At 47.9% G+C, this 26,532-nt stretch overlaps 1 protein-coding gene across 4 annotated transcripts in view; it reads right to left on the bottom strand.

Annotated features, from left to right (window-relative positions):
* Chst15 (carbohydrate sulfotransferase 15) overlaps positions 1–26,532 on the bottom strand; it is an 82,611-nt gene that overhangs the window by 24,433 nt on the left and 31,646 nt on the right. For all 4 annotated transcript variants that reach the window (XM_057778926.1, XM_057778928.1, XM_057778927.1 and 1 more), the window contains exons 2-5: positions 11,978–12,974; positions 10,876–11,215; positions 8,458–8,604; positions 4,055–4,211 (exon numbers count right to left, since the gene is read on the bottom strand). In XM_057778926.1, the coding sequence (XP_057634909.1) occupies positions 4,055–4,211; positions 8,458–8,604; positions 10,876–11,215; positions 11,978–12,523 (1,190 nt within the window). In that variant the 5' untranslated portion in view covers positions 12,524–12,974. The remainder of the gene's footprint in view (positions 1–4,054; positions 4,212–8,457; positions 8,605–10,875; positions 11,216–11,977; positions 12,975–26,532) is intronic.

Genomic DNA, 26,532 nt, shown 5'->3' with positions numbered 1-26,532 from the left:
GGAGCAGCCCAAAGCATCTCCCACGTGCAGAAGTCAAGGCCAAAGAATAGCTAAAGTGAGCCAGAGGCCCAGGAGCCAGTTCAGCTAATGAGGACTTGGGCTCTAGTGTTTGTTTCTTCAAGAGTAACCTAAACATCCAATATTTATCATTCTTTCTGGTTGAGTCAGGGAAGAAGCTGAGCTGGCCACTTCAGATAGGCCATCAGCTACGGGTTTCTAAAAGGCGAAATTCCCACCGTTGCGTATTTTTTTGGTCATGTTTCAGAAGCAGCAAACAGCTGCTGCTCTCGCTAACTCAGCACATGACAGCCTCCTGCAGGTGCTGGAGCTGGCATCGAGCTGAAGCTACTCTTCTGTAGGCTACAGGGCAGGCTCCAAGTTCCCAAGCACCGGTGAGAGACAAACAGCCAGAAGAGTGGTCGGACCAGGGGATCTATCTGTGACACACAAAACATGGCAACAGTGTCGAGATGGCAGACCAGCCTGCTGCATCACAAGGGATCTGCTAGCCAAACTCTCCCTTGCTGCTTTGATGATACTATCAGCCATGTTGAAAAGCCTAGTGGCCAGGGATTGAGAGCCACCTCCAGTCAAGTCAGAAAAGAACAGGGGTCTGTGATCCAGCAGCCCTGTAGAAACCCAGCTCAGCCACAACCACGTGAGTGTGAGAGCAACTCAGTCTCCCTCCCAGGCCATCAGGTGGGACCCCAACACTAATAGACACCTTAACCCCGAAGCAGAAAACCCAGTGACAAGGCATTGAGGCCCCCGATCCCCAGCAACTCTGAAATAGTAAATGGGCAGAAGCTATGACATTTTGAAGCAGTTTGTCACACTGCTAGCTACCTAATGCTGCAGGCCACCTACCTAACACATGCCGCTGCTAGGCACCCCTTCCCCGACCCCAGTACTATCACATTGGTTACAACACGGTCGATACCTGCAGCCCTGGACCACTACCACAGCTTGCCATTCAACAACTAGGCACCGAGTACAGCACTTAGCATGCAGTAAGGGCTCAATAGGTGCTTCCCTTGATGGAACATTTCTGTTAAGCTGAGGGCGAGGGAAGCTGAAAGCTTTTGCCTTTGGTTTCTGGCAGAGGTTATGTGTACCTTAAAAACAAGCAAGAAGAAAACACAGTGGGCCAGTTGAACCTCCTGCAAAGTGGTGGCCCACAGCCGGGCCAGGAAGGCAGATGGAGCATATTCTACTTCTGGCCACGAGTCTAAGCTTGGGCTCAGTTTCCGAGTGCTCCTGTCTTCAGGAGTGGATGTACAATTCTAGGAAAGGACACTCTGGGGGAAGACGCCTCCACTCTACCTCAAGAAGACATGTTGTAGTGGCATTTCAATTGTAATTTAATAAATAAAGAGTGCCTGAAGATCTGAGAGTTACACAGTTCCACTGGTCAGCCTTACAGTCCAGGTTGTTATGGTAACACACACCTTTAATCCCAGTAGCCACACTATTTGCCATAGAAATGGGGCGGTTCATGCCTTTAATCACGGTGGTGCACACCTTTAATCCTAGTCCTAGATAGGATTATTAAAATGGGAGGAAACAGCTCTCAACACACAGTCTCATTCTGAGATTCTGGGAGGCAGGATCGCCATTTCAGACTGAAGTCGAGGTAAGAGCCAAGGGCTAGCTGTTTTGCTTTTTGTATCTTCAAGTTAAACCCCAATTTCTGACCCTGAGTTTTTATTAATGGTGCTTCATTTGGTGCCCAACTTTTTGTGGCACAAATTTACAAAAAATCCATTTGCCTGAGGCGTTTTAGCCACCAGTTCAGGCCAGGGCTGGGATTGGAATTCCAGCTCTAAGAATGGAACCCAAACCTAGCTACCTGGATTTGGGAGAAAAACTAATGCTCCTAGCTCCCAACTGCCCCAACTTAGCTTCCATGTAAAGATGGAAAACATACAGAGCATCTGGATACTGTATATTAGTATGTTGTCTTTGAATTGTTTGACCGCTGAGGAAGGAACAACAGCTGCTCAAAGACATTTGATTATTAATGTTGCTGGATTAATGCAACCCATATATTTTGAAAATGCCTTGATTTCAAATTTTAAGTCAAAAGATATGTTACTTTGGAGAAAAGGTTTTGCTTTTATTTACACAGGAAATGAGAGGCTGTGGATTCATTCTGGGTTAAGAAAAATAAGGTTTGATCAAGGAAGACCCCTGAAAAATCTGTAGTGGGAACAGATGGCCCAGATGATCCAACGTGTCAGAGCAACCTTTGATACAGTTTCCTCTGAGTTCAACATCCAGAACAACTTCAAGACTGCTAGCTGAGATGATCCAGCCTCACAGAATACTCCAGTAAGTCAACTGAGACGCTGGCACTGGGTGGTATTCCAAGCATAGGAAACCTCAAAGCCCGCCCTCACAGTGAAACACTTCCTCCAACAAGATCATGAGTAGTTTAAATATAATTTTCCCACATAATCTCATAGGGAGTGGCACTATTAGAAGCTGTGACTTTGTTGGAGTGGCTGCCTTGGGAACCACATGAAATGGCTACCCCATATTGTGGACCTAGAAAACCACTGTGTCCCAGGCTGCTCCAGAGAGATTGTCCTCTGTCCAATAATCTAAAGAAAGAGCTGGGAACCTTCTAGAGCCTTGTGAGGTTTTGAAAACCCAGCTCAGCCAGTGGGAGGGGCAAGCACGTGCTCTCAGGCAGTCATGATAGAGGCTAGACAGCATATTGTACACACAGGTGCACACACATGGCACACGTGTGCATGACAGAAGCTTCAAAGAGTACACAGAAAAACCTAACAGTTATCTACGTGGGAGATCATACATGGCCTGTTTCCTTTATAGTTCCCGATGCATTCCCTTAACGCATTTACAATAAACAGTTATTGTTATAGTCAGGACGGGAAAGCCGTAGCATCTGAGGAAGCAATCAGATAGGCATTTCCTAGGACTGCGCCACCCAGGACAGGAACTTCATCTGTCATTCAGGAAACTAGATTTGTGAAATGTAGGTGTTAGCATGGCTAGCTTCTTCTGAGGTCCCATGCCTCTCCCCCAGCTTTTAGGAAGTGCAGCAATCCTTGGCTTCCCTTGGCTTGTAGCCCCATCCTTCAATCTCTTCACAAAGTAAATTCCCTAATCCATCTGCAAAGGCCCAATTTCCACATAAAGCTACAGGATTTAGGATTTCAGCAGATCTTATTTGGGGCAGGGATCATAATTCAACCCATAGGAAAACACAGAAACTAAGGAACAAAGGGCTGTAGGCCTTGTCTTTAAATACCAGGTAGCTCTCACAGTTTGGAACGGTTAGATTGGATTGTGTGGCTTACAGGAGAATAAATGAGAATAAGATGTGGCTAAAAGACCGTTCATCTCCAGAAAGGAAGCTGAGCTGTTCTGACCTAGACTTGAGTGGCAACCGCTTGTTCCTGAAAAGATGGCATTTGGATGGCACAGCAAACTAAGTGATGTAAAGGTCCTGACGGTCTACAGCGTATACAGCATTGCCACCCGGGTACTGTCTGATCAGCTGTACCAGCTCTGCTCCATCCAGACCTGGGCAAGTCCTGACCTTATCAGAAGCAGAGTAACCTGTCAGTCATTTCTCCCTTCCTTGGTTTCCAGAGAAACTGGAGGCAGAGGGTACATGTTCAGAGCTGCACAGGGAAAGGACCCAACAACCAAAGCCATTAGGATTCTGGGAGTCAGAGCACAGAGAACCCCAACACACCTGACACCAAGGGTATCCTCAGCCTTAGCAGCACCTGCATCCTCTGTCCCTCGGTCAGACCCACCAGAGGCTAGCACCCACAGACCGCAGTCAAAACTGCTGAGAAAATAAGCCACGATTTGTTTAAATACAGAGAGGATTGCACTAAGAATAACATTTATGTAAGAAACAGCAGTAATGTAGCAAGTTAAGCTTGTATATTATTTTTCTTAAACAGGCAAATCTTCTCTGTGATGAGATGGAAACACTGTGCTCCAAAAAGCCCTTTCTTTTCACCCAAAATGCAAAGCGTGCCCCCCCCCCCCACACACACACACACACACTCACCTCTCCACAGGGTCCCTGAGCATAACAATGAGCTTGGCTTCAGGCTGAAAGGCGTGAATGAAGTCTTGGGTCAGGAATGGTGGCTCACCATCTGTGCTGTTGTCATAGAAGAAGGTCCAGGCATTGTTATCCCACATCGTAGAGGCGCTGGCCTCTCCTGCAAACAGACAGGGAGCAGATGCTGGGCCATAGAGTATGGGCTCCCACTGTGAGCCAGAAGCCAAGCCTGCCTTCTGTGCCTTCCTCTTAAATAGCCATGACCAGCAAGCTTACAGGCCATTGTTAGCAGATGGGGACCCCGGAGATCTGAAGAGAGGACAACAGGCACCTACCTACCTCTGCCGGTGCCGCCGACACCTCCACCCCCACCCCCAGCTACTTCCTTCAGGATGAGCAGAAATACAACCTTTACTAACACTTAGGACCTCAATTTCACAATATTTGGCTTTGCTGGCAGCTCGTAGCTCTGTGGCATTTTTAAGGGCCCACTGAGAATCTATTAGACGGTTTCCTTCAGAATGTGTCAGTAAGAGAAAAGAGTCATCTGCCGAAGCCGACCCTCAGTGGGAAGTCGGATGCGGTTCACATCTATGTTTCCTTGGATCCATAACAGCTAGTCACAGGGCACAATCTGGGACCAAAGCCCAGGGGGTCTCAGCCTCAGTCCCCCCGCTTGCCCGCATGGCCAGCTGTCTATGCCCACACCTCAGCCCCTGCTCTTTACCCAGTCAGTACTCTGTAGGACAGTTTAACACTATTTAATCAGCGTCCTCCTGAAAGGAGGATGGAAACAGTCAACACAGCTTTGGGGAGAGAGATGAGGCCAAGACACAGGCACTTAAACAACAGAGACTCTTGAATAGTTGAGCTAATTATCATTGTTGTTGTTTTGTTACTGTGTATGAATGTGTGAATGTGTGTGTGTGTGTATGTGTGTGTGGTCTGACATCTGAACATGTATGTGTACCTGCTTGTGAAGACCAGAAGTCAACACGGAATGCCTCCCTCTCTATTGCTCTATCTTTTTGAATCTGGGTCTGTCACTGAACTCTGAGCTTGCCAATTGCCTAGACAGAGTGGCCAGTAAGCCCTAGGGGTGCTCCTGCCTCCACCTCCCCAGCATTGGAATTACAGGAACACACTGTCACGTCCAGCTTTCTCCAGACATGCTGGAATCCAGACTTAGTTCCTCATGCTTCTGCAACAGGTGCCTTGCAGATAAGCCATGTTCCCAGCCACATTTATCTTGTCATGTTTTCTGACTGTCTGTAGAGATGTAGAAGGGCAGGGACTCCAGAGACCCAGTGAGAGGATATCGGGCACCCACCCTTCCATAGCCACCACTACCCCCAGTCTATTTCTTCAGGATGAACAAGCCAGTCAGCTCCACACTTGATTCCTAGACATGGACCATGTGCCACATCTCAATGTTACTCATTTAGGGACAGTTAAGGGGTCTTCCTGGTCAGTGATAAGCACATTATAATAAGATAGCAGGCCCTGTGAGCACACTGTGGACATGTGTGAAGCCAGCAGGCCCTGTGAGCACACTGTGGACATGTGTGAAGACAGTAGTGAGCACACTGTGGACGTGTGTGAAGACAGCAGACCCTGTGAGCACACTGTGGACGTGTGTGAATACAGTAGTGAGCACACTGTGGACATGTGTGAAGCCAGCAGACCCTGTGAGCACACTTTGGACATGTGTGAAGACAGTAGTGAGCACACTGTGGACATGTGTGAAGCCGGAAGGCCCTGTGAGCACACTGTGGACATGTGTGAAGACAGTAGTGAGCACATTGTGGACATGTGTGAAGACAGTAGTGAGCACACTGTGAACATGTGTGAAGACAGTAGTGAGCACACTGTGGACATGTGTGAAGCCGGCAGGCTCTGTGAGCACACTGTGGACATGTGTGAAGACAGCAGACCCTGTGAGCACACTGTGGACGTGTGTGAAGACAGCAGACCCTGTGAGCACACTGTGGACATGTGTGAAGACAGTAGTGAGCACACTGTGGACATGTGTGAAGACAGTAGTTAGCACACTGTGGACATGTGTGAAGACAGCAGGCCCTATTCTGCTGCTTGGTCTGTGATCGCGTCAGGAGAACACTTCTATCCCAGCTTTCTTTCCTTTCCTAGTTTATTTTCTAACAACATAACTAAGAGAGAAAAGACAAGTCAAACCTTTGGCAAGTCTACTCACCATAAAGAAGAGAATATGAAATGCAGGTGGAGAATATAACCTGAACCTGGCACTAATTCTGCCAGATCTCAAAAGAGAACTGGTTCTAAAACCGTGCAGGCATTGGTCCATCTTCCCACCTGTCTGTCCACCCGGCCTTCATCCACCCAGAAAGCACCCGTTTGACATGAGATTCATGTCCCACATTGTCTTGGCACAGGAGACTGATGAGGCTAAGAAGGGAAACAAGACTGGCATAGACGCTGCCCTCTAAGAGGTGACCTAAAGGTCAAGATGCCATCGGCCACTAAGGGAGTGGACAGGGACAAGTCACCCTGCAGGCAGAGCAGGACAGAACCTGACGGCTTCAGTCCTGAGTCCCTGGGTGTCTCTTCTGCCAGAGGCTGCTAAAAAGAAGGGCCTCCTCTGACCCACGGCCCCTCTCCCAAGCTGAGGTGATCCTTTGACCTCTGCCAAGGCCTCCACTGAGGGGAGGAGGAGTTGAAAAGGGCTGAGTCACATTCCAGGGCTGGGGGAAGCAGGATCCTAAGCTAGTCTGGCAACCCCATCTTACAGACCTGTAGGCTGGGATGAAAACAAAGACCCAAAGTGGCATAGAGCTGGCTGGTGACAGGGAGAACCAGATGCCAGCTTGTCATCTGCTTCTCCACACTGCCTGTCACACGAAGAGGCTATCCTCAGACATAGCACCAAACCTGGCTTGGAGTAGATATCAATGTAGTATTTTTATTTCTTGTTCTTTTTGAAATAGAGCAGTGACTATAAATAGGAACCCAAACGAAGGCTCTCCTTTCTCGTTCATTTTCTAAGTCTGTTTCTTGGCTTTGGTAGGAATATTTTTAGCTCTTTCACAGAACCTGAGATTTCCCCAGAGGCATATGGTATGGGAGTCTCAGAAAAATATTAATTAGACTTATTAAATAGGGTGTTTGCACCCGAGTTGAAAATTAAAAAAAAAAAAATAACTAACAACCAATTCATATTGTAGGTATGAGTGTAAAGTACATTCCCAATAGATTCAGAGATTTTACTTATGAATTTGAAAAATAAAATTGATCCATCCATCAGTCCAGGCTTTGGCAGATGCCAGAATCTCCTCACAGAGGCAGGAACAGGGTCCTCATGCAAGCAGCTGGTCACAATCCATCCTACTCACCCAGAGATTCATTTGGTTTAGAGAATCAAAATGTAATGGAGCAAGGAACACAAAATAGATCATTGCCTCGGGGAACCAATTTAAGTGAAATGTATGATTCAATTTCTCTGTTTCAGAAGGCGTTGGAGATAAACGCCCCATCCCAAGCTAAATCTGATGAAAAGAGTTCCGTCGAATGAAAGGAGTCTAGCATCTAAAGCACAGAGTTGGGGCTGGAGGTGGCGACGCCCTGCTGTGTGCTGTCATTTGGGCTTCAGGTACTCTCACCATTTGAAAGACCACAAAGGCTAGAGGGAGGACGCTGTGAGGAGAGAACTGTGCTCATTTGATTAGCTGCGATAATCATTTCATTAAGTGTATGTACTAAAATGTGTGCATCTACAGAGAAACAAATTTTTTTTTATTTCAACAAAACATTCTTGAAAATTTTTACATCAAGCAATCTCAGTTTGTTTCATCTCCCATCGCTTTGTTTGTTTGGCTTTGCTTGGCTTTGCTTTGTTGAGACAAGCTCTTGCGAAAGAGCCAAGGCAAGCCTCAAACTCAAGATTCTCCTGCCTCCACTTCCTGAGCACGTGCCACTCCGACAGCCTCATCGTGAGTACTCAAAGGCTCTTGGGTTGCACAGCAGCTCATCCCAGAGGATTGCAGAGCTCTGCTAAGACCAAGAGGAGATGCCGGCTCCTTCCCACAGTCCTCGCGTTCAGCCAAGACTAACCCCGACCAGGGCATTGTGGGAAGAAGTAAAGCACTCCTGCTCAGTTTAAGGAACAACAAAAAAAATGGCAACTTCCTTAAAAAGTCATTTCAGCCATCCATGAGTCTGCACAGAATAAGCAAGCTGATTAAATGCTTCTGCTTTATGATAGTGGTCCAGGTGGTGTGACTGTTTTACCTGGGGTAAGAGTGACAGCCGTGTGAGGAAGGGATTCACCTGTAAACGCTCTGCAGGTGAGTCACGGATCCAGAACACGGATCAGGACCCCAAAGAGGCTGCTTCTGCCAGCTCCCTTGAAGCTGCACAGAAGCTATACCTACCAATGATGATTTTGTTCATCTTGCTCTGGTCCTCTGCAGAGGCAGCCTGCAGCCCTTGATGGATCTGGTGTGCGGCCAAGTCAAAGAGGTCGAGGTAATCTTCCACAGGGTAGCGGTCTCGTAGTCCGTCCCTCAGGCGGACAATTCCTACAGGAACCGAGAAGTGAGTTACTGGCCGAGTGGTGGTGGCACACGCCTTTAATCCCAGGACTAGGGAGGCGAAGGCAGGCGGATCTCCATGAGTTTGAAGCCAGGCTGGTCTACAAAAAGTGGTCCAAGATAGCTAGGGCTACACAGAGAAACCCTGTCTCAAAAAGGCAAAACAAAACAATAATTAAAAAAAAAAATCTGAGTTACCGAAGATAACATTGTCACTGACAGGGTGGTGGGGGAGGAAAAGGCCAAGGGTACCTAACGTTAGCAGCAAAAGGCTTGATGCAGATTAAGTTTCCGGAGGAGGCACAAGGGGGTGGGATGGAGAGCTCTGTCAACCGCCTGCCTCACGCCTCAGTATACACACGCCTCACAAGGTGAAAGGTACCTCCACTGCTGGGCAGTGGCCACTAAAAGAGGCCATGCCTACTCAAGAGGTAGAAAGAGGGACATGTGGAGGGCTAGAGTTGAGAACTGACTCATATTTTTACCGAAAGAGACTAAAGCAACCATGCAACAGTGGAGCCTAGGATTTGAGTGGCATGCCAAACATGAAGAAGGACAAAAGAAAGGTAGCAAGGAAGCAGCCTCTTGTCGCCTGCAAAGAGCCTCTTTCATCAGTGCACCATGGTATCAGACGCTCTAATACAGATGCATTCCATCGAGCACCCTGCTACTTGCCCAAACACTAGGGTGAACTGATAGTGCCCTGGATGGACACGGGTTATGGCATCAGCTACACATACATGAAATCTGTTCCCTGCCTTTAACCATCCTGTAAACACTTCAAAACATGCACTGCCCAGCACCACAGCTACCAAAGTTACTGGAAAGTAGGAAGAAAACAGTTCTGGCCAAAATAGCAAAAGATTCAAGGTGATACTAAATATCAGAAGTTGAGGCACGCTCTGTCCTTCCCTCCTTCCTGCTGGGGGAGGGGGGAGCTGGTTCTCTTTAGGGGGAATATCGGCTGTGGTGGGGGAGTATGTGTTCATACACAAATACATCAAATGCCTTCAGAAGAGGCACCTTGGCTACTCAGCAGCTACTGCTAAACCACTCCTGAAGGAATAACAAAAGGAGAAAGTCAAACACTTGTCAGGAAAAGTTAGTCTAAGGAAAACATCCTAGATTCTCTTCTACTGACCTGGGTCCTTTATATGGAAACTACCCTCGTGGCCCGCCCAGACTTTGGCAGACAACAGGTCATGTATCACCCATTAGCTTGAGTGACCAAATGTCTCCTGGCAGAAGGAAAAGGTTATGGACAGGAAACAGTGACCAAGGGCCACAGGGTGCCTGGGGCTGGGTGAAGCAGAAACCAGCCTACAAGGAGGGGCAGAGCAGGCGGGGTCCACAGTCAACCTTGGTGACCAGGGGGAATATGTGTTCCCACTGCATTTCAAATACATGAGGTAGACAGGGCAGGTCCCTCAGTTGAGACCAGAAGCTGTGTCTCCTCCAGGTGTGTTGGCTTCAGTAAGGCAGCCCAGAGCTGGGTGACAGACACCCCAGTTCCTGGCATGCATTGATCCCTGCTAAGTTTGTAGGTTAAAGTTCTCTGGGACAACGAAAACCCTCAGGAACACACATACATACAGACACTCACCACCACCAACACCAAAACCACCAATAGAAACAAATTCTGCACCAGCCCCTTGCCCTGCACACACCTAGCACTCAGCCAGTGCTCACTGGGTGTGCCTTTGCCTGTGAAATGCAGCTACGGTTTGAGTGTATCCCTCAGAGGTTTATGTGCTGGAAGCTTGGTAAGGCTGGCACCCACGGTGGGATGCTGAGGGTCATGGAACCCTTTAAAAAGCAGAGCACGGTAGAAGGTGATTTGCTTCTGGGAGTTCTGCCTGGAAAGTTTAACGCTGCTCTCTCGGAGTGACTTTGTTCCTGAGAGAAGTTTACTATAAAGCCAGTCCCCACCATGAACTTGGCCTCTGTTGCATATGGCTCGTCACATTTTCCTTTCTCCACCATCTTGTAATGCATCCAGCAGCCTCTCAACAGGACAGCAACAACATGCTTTTGGGAACCCCTAGAACCATGAACCAAATACATTTCTTTCCTTCTAAGTTACCCAAATGCTGGTGTTTTGTGGTTACGCCACAAAACAGATTAACGCTACTGCCTACCGACAAGGACTCACGTCTCTGAATCTCGGTACATCTTCTCTTCAGAACATCACGCCCATCCCTCACCAGTCATGACATGCATCCATGGAATGACCAAGAGATAGTGAGATCCACCACTCACCAAAGCGCTTCCGGGTCCACCAGTGGGGCTCCTTGATGGCTGAGAATTTCACTTCTGGATGCAGCCGGAGGCGATCATAAAGGTCAGTAGTGCCGCACTTGGGTTGTCCGATGATATAAAAGTGTGGCAAGCAGCGCAGGCGGAAGTGCTTGCCATGCACATGCGACAAGTGACCCCAGAAGACTTTCCGGAGGGCGTCGAAGGTAGAGCGGAAACGCTTGGAATAGAGCACGTAGGAGTTGGTCAGGTAGGGATCAGTGGTGTTCCTCCCAGAGAATTCCTCGTACCAACAGGGACTCTTGCTGTTCGGCAGGAATTTATTGGGGATTACAGAGAACATCTGCAATCAAAGAAAGAAGGAGACAGACACAATGAAGGAAAACAATCAGCAAGAACATGTTCTAAACTCGGAGACATAGTGACACACACCTCTAAGGCCAGCACTTGGGAGACAAAGGCAGGTGGGTCTTTGTGAGTTCAAGGCCAACCTGGTCTACAGAGTGAGTTCCAGGACAGCCAAGCTACATAGAGAGACCCTTTCTGGAAAACAAATCTAAAGGATGGGGCCGGGGAAATGGCTCAGCAGTTAGTGTATACTGCAGTCAGATCAGAGTTTAGTTCCCAGCTCTCCCACCCCCATCGGGCAGCTCACAACCGCCTGTAACTCCAGCTCCAGGGCATTCAACTTCCACTCTGGCTTCCAGGGTCACCTGCCCTCACATGCCCATACACCTACACAGGCACACACATGCACGTGACAAAAAAATTTAAGAATCATTTTTCAAAAATACTAAATAATGGTTAAAGTGACTTTAGCCACCATGACCCCATTCCAGGCAAGAAGGACCCAAATGCAGTGATGAAAAGAGATGGCCTTAAATATCTCTGGTACAGCCATTCGAGACAGCAAATTCCCTCCTTGGCATGCCATAGCATAATCACATGACGCTATCTAATCCCAGAGGCTGTCAAATTATCTTTGCTGTAGACACCTAGGAAATGTCTGTCCCATTCCAGCTGTGCCCCCTAAGATAGTGGTAGAGAAGGAAGAAGTAACCATTCTTCAAAAGCCAATCATCAATAATGACACGAGGCTACTCACATGCAATTCCTGCCTCTTGAGATCTTGTAAGTCTGGGAGTTGCCTGGTCGTAAACTCAATCCTGGCAGCGATGCTGTCAATAATTAGCTTAACGCTTGGATAGTCCTTCACATAGGAGATGTTATTTATAGAAGGTTGGTAGTGGTGCTCTTTCACGTCACTGGGGTTCTCACTGTCCATCAAGCTGGGGTTGCTGGGGAAACTCCCGTAATGGAAAGGAGATGAAATCAGAAGCTCCTGGTGAGCCCCGGAAAGGAGATAAGAAGCCATCACCAAGGTCATGATTATCAATCCAAAGACCAAGCTACATCGCTTCCCCTTCCTGAAGCGCAAAAACCCACCCCAGTTCTCATTGCCCTCAGTCCTCACTTCGAGAACGGCAAGCAAGTTCATCTGCCTACTGTCCACACGAAACAGAATCTTGTTTTCCCCTTTGCAAGCAGGGCACACTTGATGGCCGTGATGGGGGCCTCCTTGGCAGGCGGCTTGCTGCTTGTGTGTGTCCTCAGGAAACAACTGTATGCAGCAATTGATGCAGTGCCTCATGGTAGAGCCCTTGGACAGCCTGCTTAGAGAGCCATGGACCAGCCCTCAAGGAGTTTGCTGGGAAATTTTAAGGATATCCTGTGATGACCAAAGATGATAAAAAAAAAAAGGCACGAGCAACAGAAACAAATGCAAAAGAGAGCAGACACCAACGCACTAGAGAACGAGGCACATTCTTTGGTTCAAATACGGAGGTCAATACAAAAAAAACCAAATCCCAGTCGTCTGTTCTGGACCAGCCATGCAACACTGAAGCAGCCGCAGGTTTGGAAGCAATTCTGCTTCTGCTTCAGGTTTTTCCCAGGGCACCAAAGAAAGTTGGAGTGGCATCCGTGGGGAGCATGGAGCCACACTGGAGATTAGAAGACATCATGGGATCCTCATTGATGGGTAGACTGGCATTCCTCCGGAATGTTTTCTCGTCGTGGGGAGCCGACTCTTAGCAGGTGACCTAAACAGAAAAAAAAAAAAAAAAAAAACTTAAGTTGTGTTGCACTGTGTGGTAACTATGACAGTACAGGAGTTGCTTCACAGAGATGGGCAGATGTTTAGCTGCCTCTTCCGCCTGTCCATTTCAACCCTACTTACTTGTGCGTAAGCAAGTCACAGATCATAAAGTAAATGGAGATGTTTAGGGTCTTTGTGTTTTAATTCTCTGTCACCAAATGTGACCCCAAACACCACACTTAGCATGGCTGATACACCCTTCAGGACCTCTGCCTTCACCCATCTGAGCTATGACATCCCAGTATCGCCAGCTTGTGTAACTACAGTCAGATTCAGCACAGCCGGTTTCTTAGTTAAACTTCTGCTGCTATGATGAAACACCAAGACCAAAAGCAACTTGGGGTCGAAAGGGTTACTTCATCTTATACTTCTCCATCACAGTCCATCTCTGAAAGAAGTCCAGGCAGGAACTCAAGGCAGGAACCTGGGGGCAAGAACTGAAGCAGAGGCCGTGGAAAAACGCTGCTTCCTGGCTTGCTCCTTGTGGCTTGCTCAGCCTGCTTTCTTACACAACCCAGGACTGACAGATCAAGGGTGGCACCACCCACAGCGAGCTGGGCCACACAGGTCATTCTTTAAGCAAGAAACTGCCCTAAAAACATGCCCACAGGCCAATCTGACGAAGGAGTTTTCTCAATTGAGGTTTCTCTTCCCACTTAACTGTAGCTTTTGACAAGTTGATAGAGAGAGAGAGAGAGAGAGAGAGAGAGAGAGAGATCCAAGACCATCAGTGATTTCCAATTTGAGGCATGAATCAAAACACCATTTTTACCTCAATGATACATGTGAGGCGTGTAAGGAGGGGGATGGGAACGGCGAGGGAAAGCGGAAGGAGACAGCCTGTCTCCTCACAGCTTCTCCGTCTCTCCACCACAGCTTAAGAAGCAAAAGTTAATGAAAATTCAGCAACAATGAAATGATCGTCTTCTTCAGTCAAGTGTATCACATTAAAAAAAGAAGAAAACCATCTGACTTCAAGTTATTAAGCAATTAAATCCAATGTACAGGATTCCCCAAAGTCACGTAACACTTCGGACCCTGAAGGCATTTTTCATTTTCATCATCCGGAGAAAATGCGATTCTTAAAAATCCATTAACGTAATGCCATGGTGGTAAAGCGTATTTTTTCCCCAAATGACACTTCTTTGGAGATGTCATTAAAGGAGCAACAGATGAACTAATGAAAGAGCCTTACTTGATTTCTAGCCGCCATAAACACCGCTACCCCCAAAACTGGCTGTGAGACAAGCTCTCTGAGTTCTCATGTCTTCAGCAGTAAAATGAGAATAATAACAGTGTTTCCTTGTATCTTTTTTATTTATTTATTTTGGTTTCTCGAGACAGGGTTTCTCTGTACCTTTGGAGCCTGTCCTAAAACTAGCTCTTATAAACCAGGCTGGTCTCAAACTCACAGAGATCAGTCTGCCTCTGCCTCCCCAGCGCTGGTATTAAAGGCATGTACCACCAACACCCGGTCTTTGTAACTTTTTAAAGACATGACATTAATTAATGTGTGTCAAGCGTTTGTATAGGCCTGACATGTGCTCGGGGACCCAGGAAATTCACAACATGATAACAGCGTCATCATTGGCCACACTGCCATCTTTAATTGCCAGTGAGTTCTAAAAGCAAGTGATGCGCAGTCCCAGATGGGAGACCTGAGCCACATTCTTTCTCCTTAATTACCCAAGGGTGGTGAGCTCGCATCCCATTGTACTTGTATACACCCCAAGCAATTCTCTGTCCCCAGAGAAGCGGCATTAACCAAGCCTTCATTATAGACTCTACATATTGGCTAGAGATCTGAACAGCCACCACTCTACAGTAGAAACCTTCATGCCACTTGGATCCAAAGCCCATGTTTTCTTGAAATATGTTGGCACCAAGTAGTATTTCTTCCACCCACAGAGTGCCCTGCGTGCTGCCAGCATTAGTGTGTAAGTATTTAGAGGAGTGGAGAGCTGGACAGATTCTATACAGCTCACCACAGCAACACTCTGTGGACCTTAATATGAAAATGAGCCTTTGTGAATCCACAGCCAGGAATATAATAAACAAAAGTTGCATTGTGTAGGCCTGGGGGATGGCTCCAAGGAGAACACACTTGCTATGGGAGCATGACAATCTGAGTTCAGATCCCCAGAGTCCACATCAAAGCCAGACACCTCAACCCGCACTCTGTTTCGTGGGAGATGGGAGACAGAGGCAAGAGAATTGCCAGAAGTTAGGAGGCTAACTAGCCTGGTATATGCATCCGTGAACAAGAAAGACTGCCTCGAACAATATGGGAGACAAAGAAAGACTTGTGAGGTCATCTGACCACATACATATCATGTCATGTGCCCCAAATTCACACACACACTCACCACATTGGTCAAAGAATTATCACTATAACCAGGAGGTCACACTGAGATGTGCTAGTCTAAGGGACTAGAGTCAGGCAGAGCCTGGGACAGCCAGAGGAACATACTTGAGGAGCGTGGGAGGAGATGCCCTGGGACCAAGTTAGGTCCTTCTCCTCCCTTAGGGCAGCTAGCAGAGCATACTGGAAGCCTCTGCTTCCAGCCTTGCTCTGTCACCCCTGACCCATTGCTTGGTACAAACAATTCTTCTAAATAAAGAAACAAAAGGGCAAGATCCCTCCCTGGGAACTCCATCCCCGAAGCCAAGAAAACATTTTTTTCACTTGTCAAAGACAGGGCCAAGGCAGGGTTTAAAATGAGGCTCCAAGCAGGGACTCAGTGAGAGGATGTTCACACCCTTCTATCTTACTGCTGGCTTAAAAGAAAGAAAACCAAACATGGACTTTGAAGCCACAGAACAAGAATGTACATCATTAGGATCCAACAGAATGGGCAGAACATTTCCAACCAAGAGCTAAGTAAATAAAGCTTAGGAATGGGGAAAGCTGATAAAGTTAATGTGGGTGGATGGGACCGAGGACAGGCTCCGACATGCCCAGTGTGCCTCTACCTAGCAGCCGTCCTCCAGCCAGGCAAACCCTTCCAAGACCGGTTTCCTACTCAGTAAAGGACCAGGGAGATCACTCCCCAAAACACTGTAACACAGTGCATTCTAATTTCATTCATTCACTAATTCAGTACACACTTTCCGAAGGCCAACTATGTGCTGGGTACACCCTAGGGTGGGGACCAGAAGTCAATATAAGATGTAGCATGTAGGTACATGTGCACAGACATGTAGCGTTGGTATTTGGCCTCAGCCCTCCTCCTGCTCAGCACACAGCTAACAGCACTAGGAGCCACTAGGAGCTTCAGGATGGGGAGTGGTCTTCAAAAAGCCCAAGCCTCGGTTCGAAACTTAAATTTTCAGGTAGGATGAAGTCGAACTGAAGACCGAATACCTGGTGATAGATGATGTAATAAAACTCCATGTTGACCTAAGACCCCTGCCCAAACTCAAAACCACAGGGACCTGAGGGCTTCAGGGTTGATGAGCACACAGAGGCGGGTGAAGGTGGGCATCGTGAAGGTGGGTATTCTTCCCTGTGCCTGACTGGCTGTGTTCCTGCTGGCCAGTCCACATTCTCCTGATAAACTCCTGCTGGGGCCCTTCCTGGAGAACAAGGCATCCCTCCAGGGACTTACTGAAACCACTCGGGAAACCCTGGGAACCTTTGCCACTGTGTTCAATCCAGACACAAGCGTGGGTGTTGGGAACCCCCACTCATGACCGAGATGGAAAGTGGAGCCGTCTCTTGAGAATGAGCCCTCAGACTCCAGGCGTTGGATGCAGACCTTGAATGGCAAGACCCCAGGACGGTGTCACAAAACTGAAGAAGTGGTTGGAATTGGTAACACTTCTGGAGGAAGGGGACAGTGAGCATTTCATCAAGAAAAAGTTCTTCAAGAACTGTCTTATTTTTACAAGGACTGTTTTTTTCGTGTTGTTGTTGCTTGTTGTGGTTTACCAAAATTATATAGACACTCTACCATTTGTGAACTGCATCTCAACAAAGTTGATTAAGACCCATCCTGTGACCAGATAATGGAATCACTGGTGCCCTAAGCACATGGTGTGAACCTTTATTACCTCTAGACAAGCCATTCCCTGGGTGGACAGGAAAGGTTCAGAGGGGACCCTGACAGAGGTCTCTCTCCACCTGAGCTGGCTTTTACTCCATCTTGGCCAGGGGTGTGGAAAGGAAATCACAGCTCACATGATAATCTCAGGCACCAATAAGAGTCACAAATTTCCCAAACAGCGAAACCATGAGAAGCCAGTGTTTAGTGCCACAGTGCGGGGCCTGGACTGGATAATTCCTCCCAGCACAGACTGCCCAATACTGTAGGATACGCAAGGCGTTCAACAGCATCCTTAGTCTCCACTGCTAGGTACTGAGATAGGGCAAGCAAAACCAGGTCCAGACACAGACAAAGGTCCCCTTGGAGGGCACAATCTCCCCCAGGTGGAGCCTGTCTTAGAGGAAGGCATTCAATGCACACTGAAGAGAGTCAGTGACTTCAGAGGTGCCGCTGTGTGAAGCCTGAGGGACAGGAAAAAGCCAGGTTTTATGGAAATGGAGGAAGCAAGGGAGGGGGACACCCTGGGGGAAATCGAAGCCCCTGAGAACTAGCTATGGGTAGATCCTTGGGTACTCGTGCTGGCTTGGAGAAGGTAGCAACCACATTGGGGGAGGAGTAGAGATTGGATTCTATGTGCCTTGAAGACTAGAATCAGGGGTGATATTGGCCCAAGTGCATAAAGAGAGGCCCGCTACATATTCTTTCCCAAGGCTCTCCATGAGCTGTGTGGCTATTAAATAACACAGCTCAATGGTGGTGGTGGTGGTGGGGGGGATCCAGTTCACATACCTGTACGAGAAGGAGAAGAGATTGCTATCACTTCCCTTCGCTGGCGTTTCCCATACACCACAGGTGATCCCAGGGAACAGCCACTCAGAAACTTAACACTCAGGCCTTCTTCCTTCAGAAACAGGTAAGACATTCCGCCCGCACTTCGCCTGGCTGGAATGCCGGTGCTCGGTGCCAACCGTCTCAGGTTAGACAGGGCTCTAGGTGCTTTCATTCATGTAGTAAAGCAGGGTACTCAGGGATACATTACAGCTCTGTCGCCTCCCGGGCAGAGCTCCACGCTGTGCCCCATGGATGCAGACCAAAAGTGTGGGAACCCAGGGCTACTGTGAGATCAGATAACTGGTCCCCAAATAGAAAGGATTCAATTACCCAGCCTTTGCTTGGATGCCCCCTATTAACCTACGTACCCCAGGCATCATTAGCAGACCATTTATAACAAAATTGTAATCGAGAGACCCAGAAATACCACTTTAGATTAAGTAATTGAATGCCCCTCAGTGAAAGATCGATAAAGGGCATCCAATTTCACCCCAGGAAAAACTTATTAAATTATTGTAGCCAGAAGCTGATAGAGCAGAAGAAAGATGTATGGAACTTCAAAGGAGATCTGGATGGACCTCAATAAATAGCTTCATTTAGCCAAAACATTCATGTCTGCCCTCTGGGGGAGAGAGGGGAAAATAGCTAATTACATGATTTTACTTTTATGTCTTAAGAGGAAATTTTTTGAGGGGTCTTAATTAACCTTTTCCTAAAACACAAAGCCTTCTTCCGGTTAGTATGTCTAAATGCTGACATCTCTCTTTGGGCTTTGTATATGAAAATACTCTTTTTTGTCAAGGAATATTAGTCAGTAAGTGGAGGAAGGAATTTTTTTTGAGTCAGCTCAAAGATATGAAGAGACCAAAAAGAAGGCTGACAGAGTTCTGTACAAACAATAAAGTCTCTCTCTCTCTCTCTCTCTCTCTCTCTCTCTCTCTCTCTCTCATTCTGTGTGTGTGTGTGTGTGTGTGTGTGTGTGTGTGTGTGTGTGTTGGCAACAGATGTCACCATCAATTGCTCTCCTTGAGATATTTCTTGAGATAGCGTCTCCCCCTCCCCCTGGAGCCCATCAATTTAGCTAGACTGGTTGGCATACAAGGCCCAGGGATCCTCCACATGCATGCTGTGCGTGTAAGCACGGGCCTTTATCTTGTACAGTAAGTGCTTGACAATTAAGCCATCTCTCAGGCTCCAGTGTCAATATTACACCTAAAGTTTTACAGTCAATTAACAGAATGGATTCGCTCCTCGCCTTGACGTCCAGCATCCTCTAGCATTATAGAAAACACATCATGATCTGGTGAATAAAGATTCCAAGCTCTGGTCTACCAAGGGACCTCAGACAAGTGACTTACCTGGGCCTCTGCGTTTTGAAATGGCAGACGGTCAGGCATAGACCACCCACAGCTTTGGAGTTAAGAGCCTGAATGTTGGGGCCAAATTGCATGGGTTTGACCTTGACAGGACATTAAAGCTCTCTCCTCCCTGTTTTCTTGACTAAGAAATGAGACCAATCAAAGACTACCACTGCCATGAGCATCAAGTGCACTAACGTTTGCAGCATACTCATGAGGGTGACCCATCATAAACGATAGACGTTAGTGAATATCGCATACACATAACGCTGGCCCACAGTAGCACTGATGCTAATTATTATTCATAAATATTACTTAGGACACATCGTATTACTTGGCCCTATTTATTATTCCTCCCTGTAGTCACACTCATCTCCCGTGACAGACTTCGCACTTTACAGTAAAGAAGTAGACTATTTCCTTACCCTTCAACTTGAGTCAGGTGACCTGTTTTAGCCAACAGAATGAGGTAGAAGAGACCACATGCCAGTCTTACGCCCTGCTGAAAAGGCACACAGGGTGTGCCTATTCAACCCACTGGCTTCTTTGCTGTCATGTCAGAAGAACGTGGTTGAGTCAATAGAAGGATGACAAACACATGAAACAGAGCCCAGGACAACACAGAAGAGTTGGAACCCAACTGACCCAGCCACCCATCCAGAAACCATGTTCTAAGTTTCTCATTACGTAGTAAAAGCTAACCAATATGGTGTTACAGGTCATGAGCCGTCAGAGCTACAATGATCAGCTGCAACAACTGTGTGTTCCGAGCTGCACAGAGCCGACGTCTGATTAACGCTTAGGAGAGCACAACACAGTCAAAGCAGTCCACCAGGGATGCAGCTAATCATGGAGTCGACCCTTGCTCTGAAAGCCTCTCTTCCCCCAGCACCAGAAGGAGGTAATGCCACAACAACACTGGGAACCAGAAGGAAGCTCTTCCCATGTTAGGCCACAACTGCCCCCACACACCAAACTAACTTCTGGCAAATCTGTGTTTATGATAGACATGGCTATTTTGTTTCAGTTATCTGGACAACTGACCCCACTTCCCAACAGGATGTACAACCCTTCCATTTAGCCTCTTTGAGGTTATTGCCATTTATCACTGTGTCCCCTTTCCCTAGCAAGCCCTTGCCGTAATCTGACCCTGATAGGTTCCTTGCCAAATTTCATCTTTCCTGGTGCCTGGAGCCTCTTATCAGTGCTTCGTCTGCAAGTATTCCCTGACCACGGTCATCAGGCTCTTCCTGACTGGCCTCAAGTGCGTATCACACCACAGGGGTTTTTGCTTAATCTACAGTTGGCACACGGCAAACTTCCGTAAGTAAAACACAGTCTTTGCGTCACTGGATAAAGCCTCAAGCCCTCACTCCAGGGTTACCTGCTTTCAACACACTTATAATTCTATTCCTAGATGTCCAACTTGAATATCCACATCCAATGTGAGGTCACAAATTCCAAAAAGAGGCAGATGGCAGCCCAATTTCCAGAATCATGCCTGCCCCTAAATGTTTGGAGGAGACTAGGAAGATTGCTGCAACAGAGAGAAACCCACAGGGGACACCTAGAACTTCTCCTGAAGGGTCATTTGCAATGGGAAATCTCTAGCATATCTTGAAGACAATAGTGAGCATACTCAGAGTGTAGGTGAACCCATGCACTCCAGAGTTATCGGCCAGGCAGTACAAGTCTATAGGCACCTGCTCATCCAGCCTTGTCTTCTATCAAGGGAACAGGTGCAGCACCGTTTTTTGCTTCCCAAGAACACGAAGCTCATAAGAGACAAACACAGCAAGAGAGTCAAGGGCCTGGCACCCCACCTTCACTGTATGAACCTCCCCAGAGGGCCACCCTGATTTCAGGCTACTATCTAGCTTAGTCTCGTCAGCAGCTCACCCAGACCCACCGCTCCTCTCTTTCCTGGTCCCTTTGAGAGCCTGCCTAAAGATCAGCTTCTCTGTCTCACAGGGGCTCTGCAGAGAGAGGGTAGGAAGGCACTACCCAAAGAGAAGGAGATAAAGTAGGACATTGTCAAACTTTCTCTGAATGCCTTGTTGGCTCAGGGTCTGGTGCCACGTGTCCTGCACAGAGAAGGAGCCACAGGAAGTCAAGAAGCCTGGGCCAGGTGCTGGCTGAAGGAGAAGGAAGAGGCAGGGCTGGGTGCACTGGCACATCTGAGACCACAGAAACACAAAAATGACCTTGCAAAGCAGACAGGTTCAGGAACCCACCGATACAAGTCCCTTCTCACTCCTGCAGGTGACAGGCCAGGTTCCGTGAGATGGGTCATAATGTAGGAATGCTCTCAAGGCTGAGTACCCAGTAGGAGCTTCCTTGTGTGTTTCGAAGGAGGGCTGTGTTTCGAAACTTGAAAGTCTAAAGTAAGTACCCTCCCAGAATGGCAAGAGAGCTGCTGGGTAGCGAGGGTCCTGAACAAAACTCCCTCCATCTCTCAAACCGGACTCAAATACTGGGAGTCATTATTATGAACTGTGACCTCTCTCAGGTCCTTAGCTTTCTCATATGGGAGCCATGAACTGGAGACTTCCCCTTTGAGCTTTAACACGTTCAGACACAGGACTTGAAATTGATTTCTCTTTAACAAAAACCTGCCATCATCACTTCTGCCTTTTGTGGCTGCTCAGTCACTAGTTTTGAGCAAATGTTAAAAATCAGCACAGGTCTCACTTTATCAGTTTCCACAGAACCACTCTTAAAGGTTCACCATGCATTTGCTCCCAAAAGCAGACCACCCTTCCCACCCCAGCCCCATTTGTCCATCACAGGGTATCAACTACTTGCACCATGCTCAAAGCCTGAATTTGCTGGGGCTATGAACATGGGGCCCACACAGTCCAGAACTCAGGAGTATCCAGATAACGCTAGGGACATGATCATCTTCCTGCTAGAATGGTTCAGCCCCATTACAGGAATAGCCCCAACCCCCACCTAGTGCCAGGCAAACTGCAAAAGACATACCTTGGCTTAGGGGCTGGAGACACGCTAACAACAGTGACAATGCCTGGAGCCACAGTCCCTGACAGCAGGGACAGGTGGGTGGGTGGGTTCATCCATCTGCTCCAGCTCTGACCAAGCCAAAGGCAGCCAGATGCTCCGTCTCGTCAATAGTCGTGACATATCAGGTTTGCTTCACAAAGGCATAGTGGGCAAGGGGCTTCCAATATGCTCACATGGCAGGTGCCACTGGGTGAGCTCCACGTGCAGAAGGAACTCTGAAGGTCTGTGTGACATAACAGGCAATTTTCTGTTTCTGAGCCCAGCGTGTCAAGAGGGCGACGATTTTCGAGCACTCATTCTATTATTTCGAGTGGTGATTCAAATCATCGGGGTACTAGATCTTCCACTCAAGCCGGGCTAGTAAACTGTCTGCGGCATTCCACTCAGACGCAACCTACAGAACCCCAGCTTCGTGCTTCGCTTTGGAGCCTGCCCACCAAAATAGCTCTGGGGAACATAGGGACTGTGGCCTTTGGACACAACTCCCAGGGGAGCATGTAGATTCAGGGTTCCAAGGAGCCCAGAAACAGTGAAAGAAAGAAACAAATACTGATACAGGGTCAGTCGTGTGTGGAAGGGAACATACAACCATTCTTTATTTGGCAGGGGAGAGGGTGGTTGAGACAGGGTTTCTCTGTAGCTTTGGAGCCTGTCCTGGAACTAGCTCTTGTAGACCAAGCTGGCTTCGAACTCACAGAGATCCGCCTGCCTCTGCCTCCCGAGTGCTGGGATTAAAGGCGTGTGCCTCCACCATTCGGTTCCAATCATTCTTAACTCTCTAAGACCAGCATGAGGATCCTCAAAGTCCATGTGGAAAACTGAGGCACAGTAGCATTAAACACATACCCAGAGCCACACAGCTAGCCAGTAGCTATGTTCCCTAGAGTTATTTTGGTGAGCAGGCCCCGAAGCAATGCATGAAGCTTGGTTACTATAGGTTGCCCCTGAGTGGAGTAACAGACCGTGATTAGAAAACCACAGGTCTGTTTGACTGGAAAGTCTGAGACCTTTGACCTTTACCACTAGATGAAGCTGCCACCAACAGAAGCTGGCAGAGTGGCATGTCAGCCAACACCTGATTGGCCAGTCTGGATTTGAGACCACTAAGGCAAGGCAGCCAGGCTAGACTGTGGAGCTGCACAGAAGCGCGGGGCCAGTGATGCTCACCTCCGAAGAGCATGCGCCTCCCATTGGGTGGGTACTCAGTAAATACTCCCACCTTAGTGACAGGAGAAAACTCCAGGATGCTCCACTGAGTTCCTAGGAATGCTCCAAACAGGGCTTCTGCAGCTTGGTGACAAGAGCAACACCAGTGAACACCGACCTGTTTCGTATACACCAACCTCGGGTTGGTGTGGATGTTAAGGTTTCGGTGTTCTGAGAGTACGAGAGGCAAGAGGCGTAACCACTATCCCCACTGTCCAGGTGGCTTGACTATGACTTTCACGCCATATACTTCTTGCTTGGTGTGACTTACAGAGACAGGAGAGAACATGGGCCTGAAGACGAGGCAGCTAAGGACCCAAGAATCTGCACTGGGCACCAATCACAACGTTTCAATAGTCATGTGACCACAGACAAACTCCCTCATCACGGAGACCCTCATTCCTCTTCTAAAAAACAAAATAGAAAGCGTCACGTTGCCGAACAGGCCCAACATTCTCAGGAATTCAGGTGTTTGAGAGCCAGTTATTATTCCTCTTGCCTGGCTGTGAGGTTCCCAGCACGTGCAGCCCCAATCCGTAACTGCTGGGGACAGCGACACACTTGCAGACAAGGGTGATTTGGGCTCTCATGTGGCTGGAGTACAAAGTAGTCACCCTCCAACCATTTCCCCCAATACAACGAGGGGGAATGAATGAAAGATGATGTGCCCAGGGAGGGAGAGGGAGAGGGAGAGAGAGAGAAGGAGGGAGGGGGAGAGAGAGAGAGAGACCAAAGGAAAAGGATGACTCTGTCCACCTTTGCATCCCTAGATCCTCCTTGTCCACTCTGATCCTGAGTAGCAGGAAGTGGCCAGCCCAGATGTCCTTCACGGGTCTCTCATAGAACAGAACTCACACACTGAGCACAGAATACGAATAATGATCTTGCAAATGTACAGCCGAGCCCTGGAATGAATAAATTAGAGGCGGCACAATTGAAAGGGGAGCAGCTGTGAGCTCCCCACCAGATGGCTTCCCTGATCTGAATACTTTTAAATATTGTTTTATTTTCAACGATAAGCAAAAGAAGAGTCTGGTTAACCCTTGAGTGGGGAGAACCTCCTGAAATACTTCAGTGGGACCTCTTTCTTCTTGACAGGAAGAGCATGCAACCCATCCGACAGTGTCTTCCAGATGGTTTTCCAAGGTGAAGCTGGACATAGCATGCATGACCCGTCGCCAGGAGACCAGCCCTTACCAGGTGTGGCAAGAGGCCAGCAAGTGTGGCCACTGGAGACCTCTAAAATGCGAGGAGCTGCGCGCACCTGGGGGTACGAGGCACCTGCATCACAAGTGCAAGAGTCCATGTTTAGAATATTTAAATTTTAACATCATTTTAAAACTAAGTGGTAGCCAAGTACATGATAAAATGAAACGTCATGTTACCGTTCACTGTTGGAGGACCATGGAGGGCCACTGGTAGGTGCTGGCTGGTCCTATACCAAGGACCCACCGAAATCCTCATCTATTGACCACTCACAACGCTCCAGGTGGAGTGTGGCCACTCTGTAGTACCGAAGGAAGGGAATCAGAAGCCTCGGGCAGAGCCTACTCTAAAAATATCACAGCAGGAAGCATATCTAGACACAGCAGGAGCTCCAATTGGCCCTCTCTCCATTGAGCATGGAGATGCACATATCCCCTATCCATCAGTTTCCAGGAGTGACTGAGGGTGGAGCTTGGGGCACTTGGCCTCACGCTTGCACAGCTCCATCTGGCTTTGATGTTCACTTAGATCAAGTTTTCCTCTTGCAACTACAATAGCAGTAACGAAATAATGAACATTAAGCAACAAAGCAGGGACAAAGAGAAACAGGCTGGAACACGCCCTTGGCTTCAGCTTCCCCCCTTGCACTTAAATACATGCACTCCTTGCTGTCCTCATCCAACAGGTAAACAAGGGATGGAGATGAGGCCTGAGGCTAGGAATGATCAAGCGAAAGGGTTGAGTGCAAAGAACAGCAGAAGAGGAGTTACCACCCAGATTTCTCGAGTATCTTTGAATTATTAACATTTCCCCACTAGCCACAGCATGAGACTCAACCGTTGTCCTTCCTGTCACTATTGCCATCACCATCATCATCATCTTCATCATTATCATCATCATCAGTTAAATTCCCACTTGACTGAGAAAGATGCACTTGAGGACCATCCCAGAAAGGACGCTGTCTCTTGCCTTCTCTATCACAATGATATGACACCCAACAGCAGACCACAGAACTCCCCAGAGTGGGTGTAGATCTTTATGAATACGCACACAAGTCAAAAGCAGAAGCCCAAATAGCTCTGGAAGACACTGTTTCATGAGTTATTCACTCATGTCTAAGGAGCCGTTAACAGAGATGTCCTTGGATGTGGCTCCATGTGACTGCACGGGCCATGAGACAGACAGGTAGGTACACTCTGGTGTAAAAAGAATGGTGGAGAAAAGTATATATATATATAAAATGAGGCTCCAAAACTGAGAAGTACTGACACAGCCCACATCTGGACCACATCCATCTCTTCCTGGCTGTGTGTCTCCAGGCCAAATGCTTTACAATTCTGGGCTTGTTTGCTTCCCTTCAGTGTAGAGAAAATTGCAGCAGGAAATGCTGGAGGATTAATGGGATCATCCAAGCAAAATGCTTCCTTGATGCCACCAGAGTTTAAAAATCCCTGCCGTGACCACCTCCCCCTTCCTGTCATGGCTTTCTCCTTTCCCTAGGTCTGCAAAGATTTCAGCCAGCAATAGGAACTTTGGTCTGGTGTCAGAAGCCCCAGCCATACCTGAATGATGCCAGGATTCTTAAGGCAGAAGACTAGTAGGGTGAGAACAAGCCCATACAGAGAGCCCCCTCACCCTCAAGTGCATCAAAGCCTACACAGGAACCCCAGAACACTGGGCCCACCAGACCCAATTTCTGGAACTTTGACTCAAACCTGGAATCTACATTTCCAATGTCTGTAAAGTAGGTCAACCAAGGATTTATTTACAGACCCAAGACACTAAACACAGATATGCTGTCTATATCAGAAGGGGAACCTCACTCCATGGTTAT

The sequence above is a fragment of the Chionomys nivalis genome, chromosome 8 (assembly GCF_950005125.1).
Source record: "Chionomys nivalis chromosome 8, mChiNiv1.1, whole genome shotgun sequence".
Lineage (NCBI taxonomy): Eukaryota > Metazoa > Chordata > Mammalia > Rodentia > Cricetidae > Chionomys > Chionomys nivalis.
Note: the sequence above shows the minus strand (reverse complement) of the source record. Positions and strands in the feature narration are given on the sequence as shown.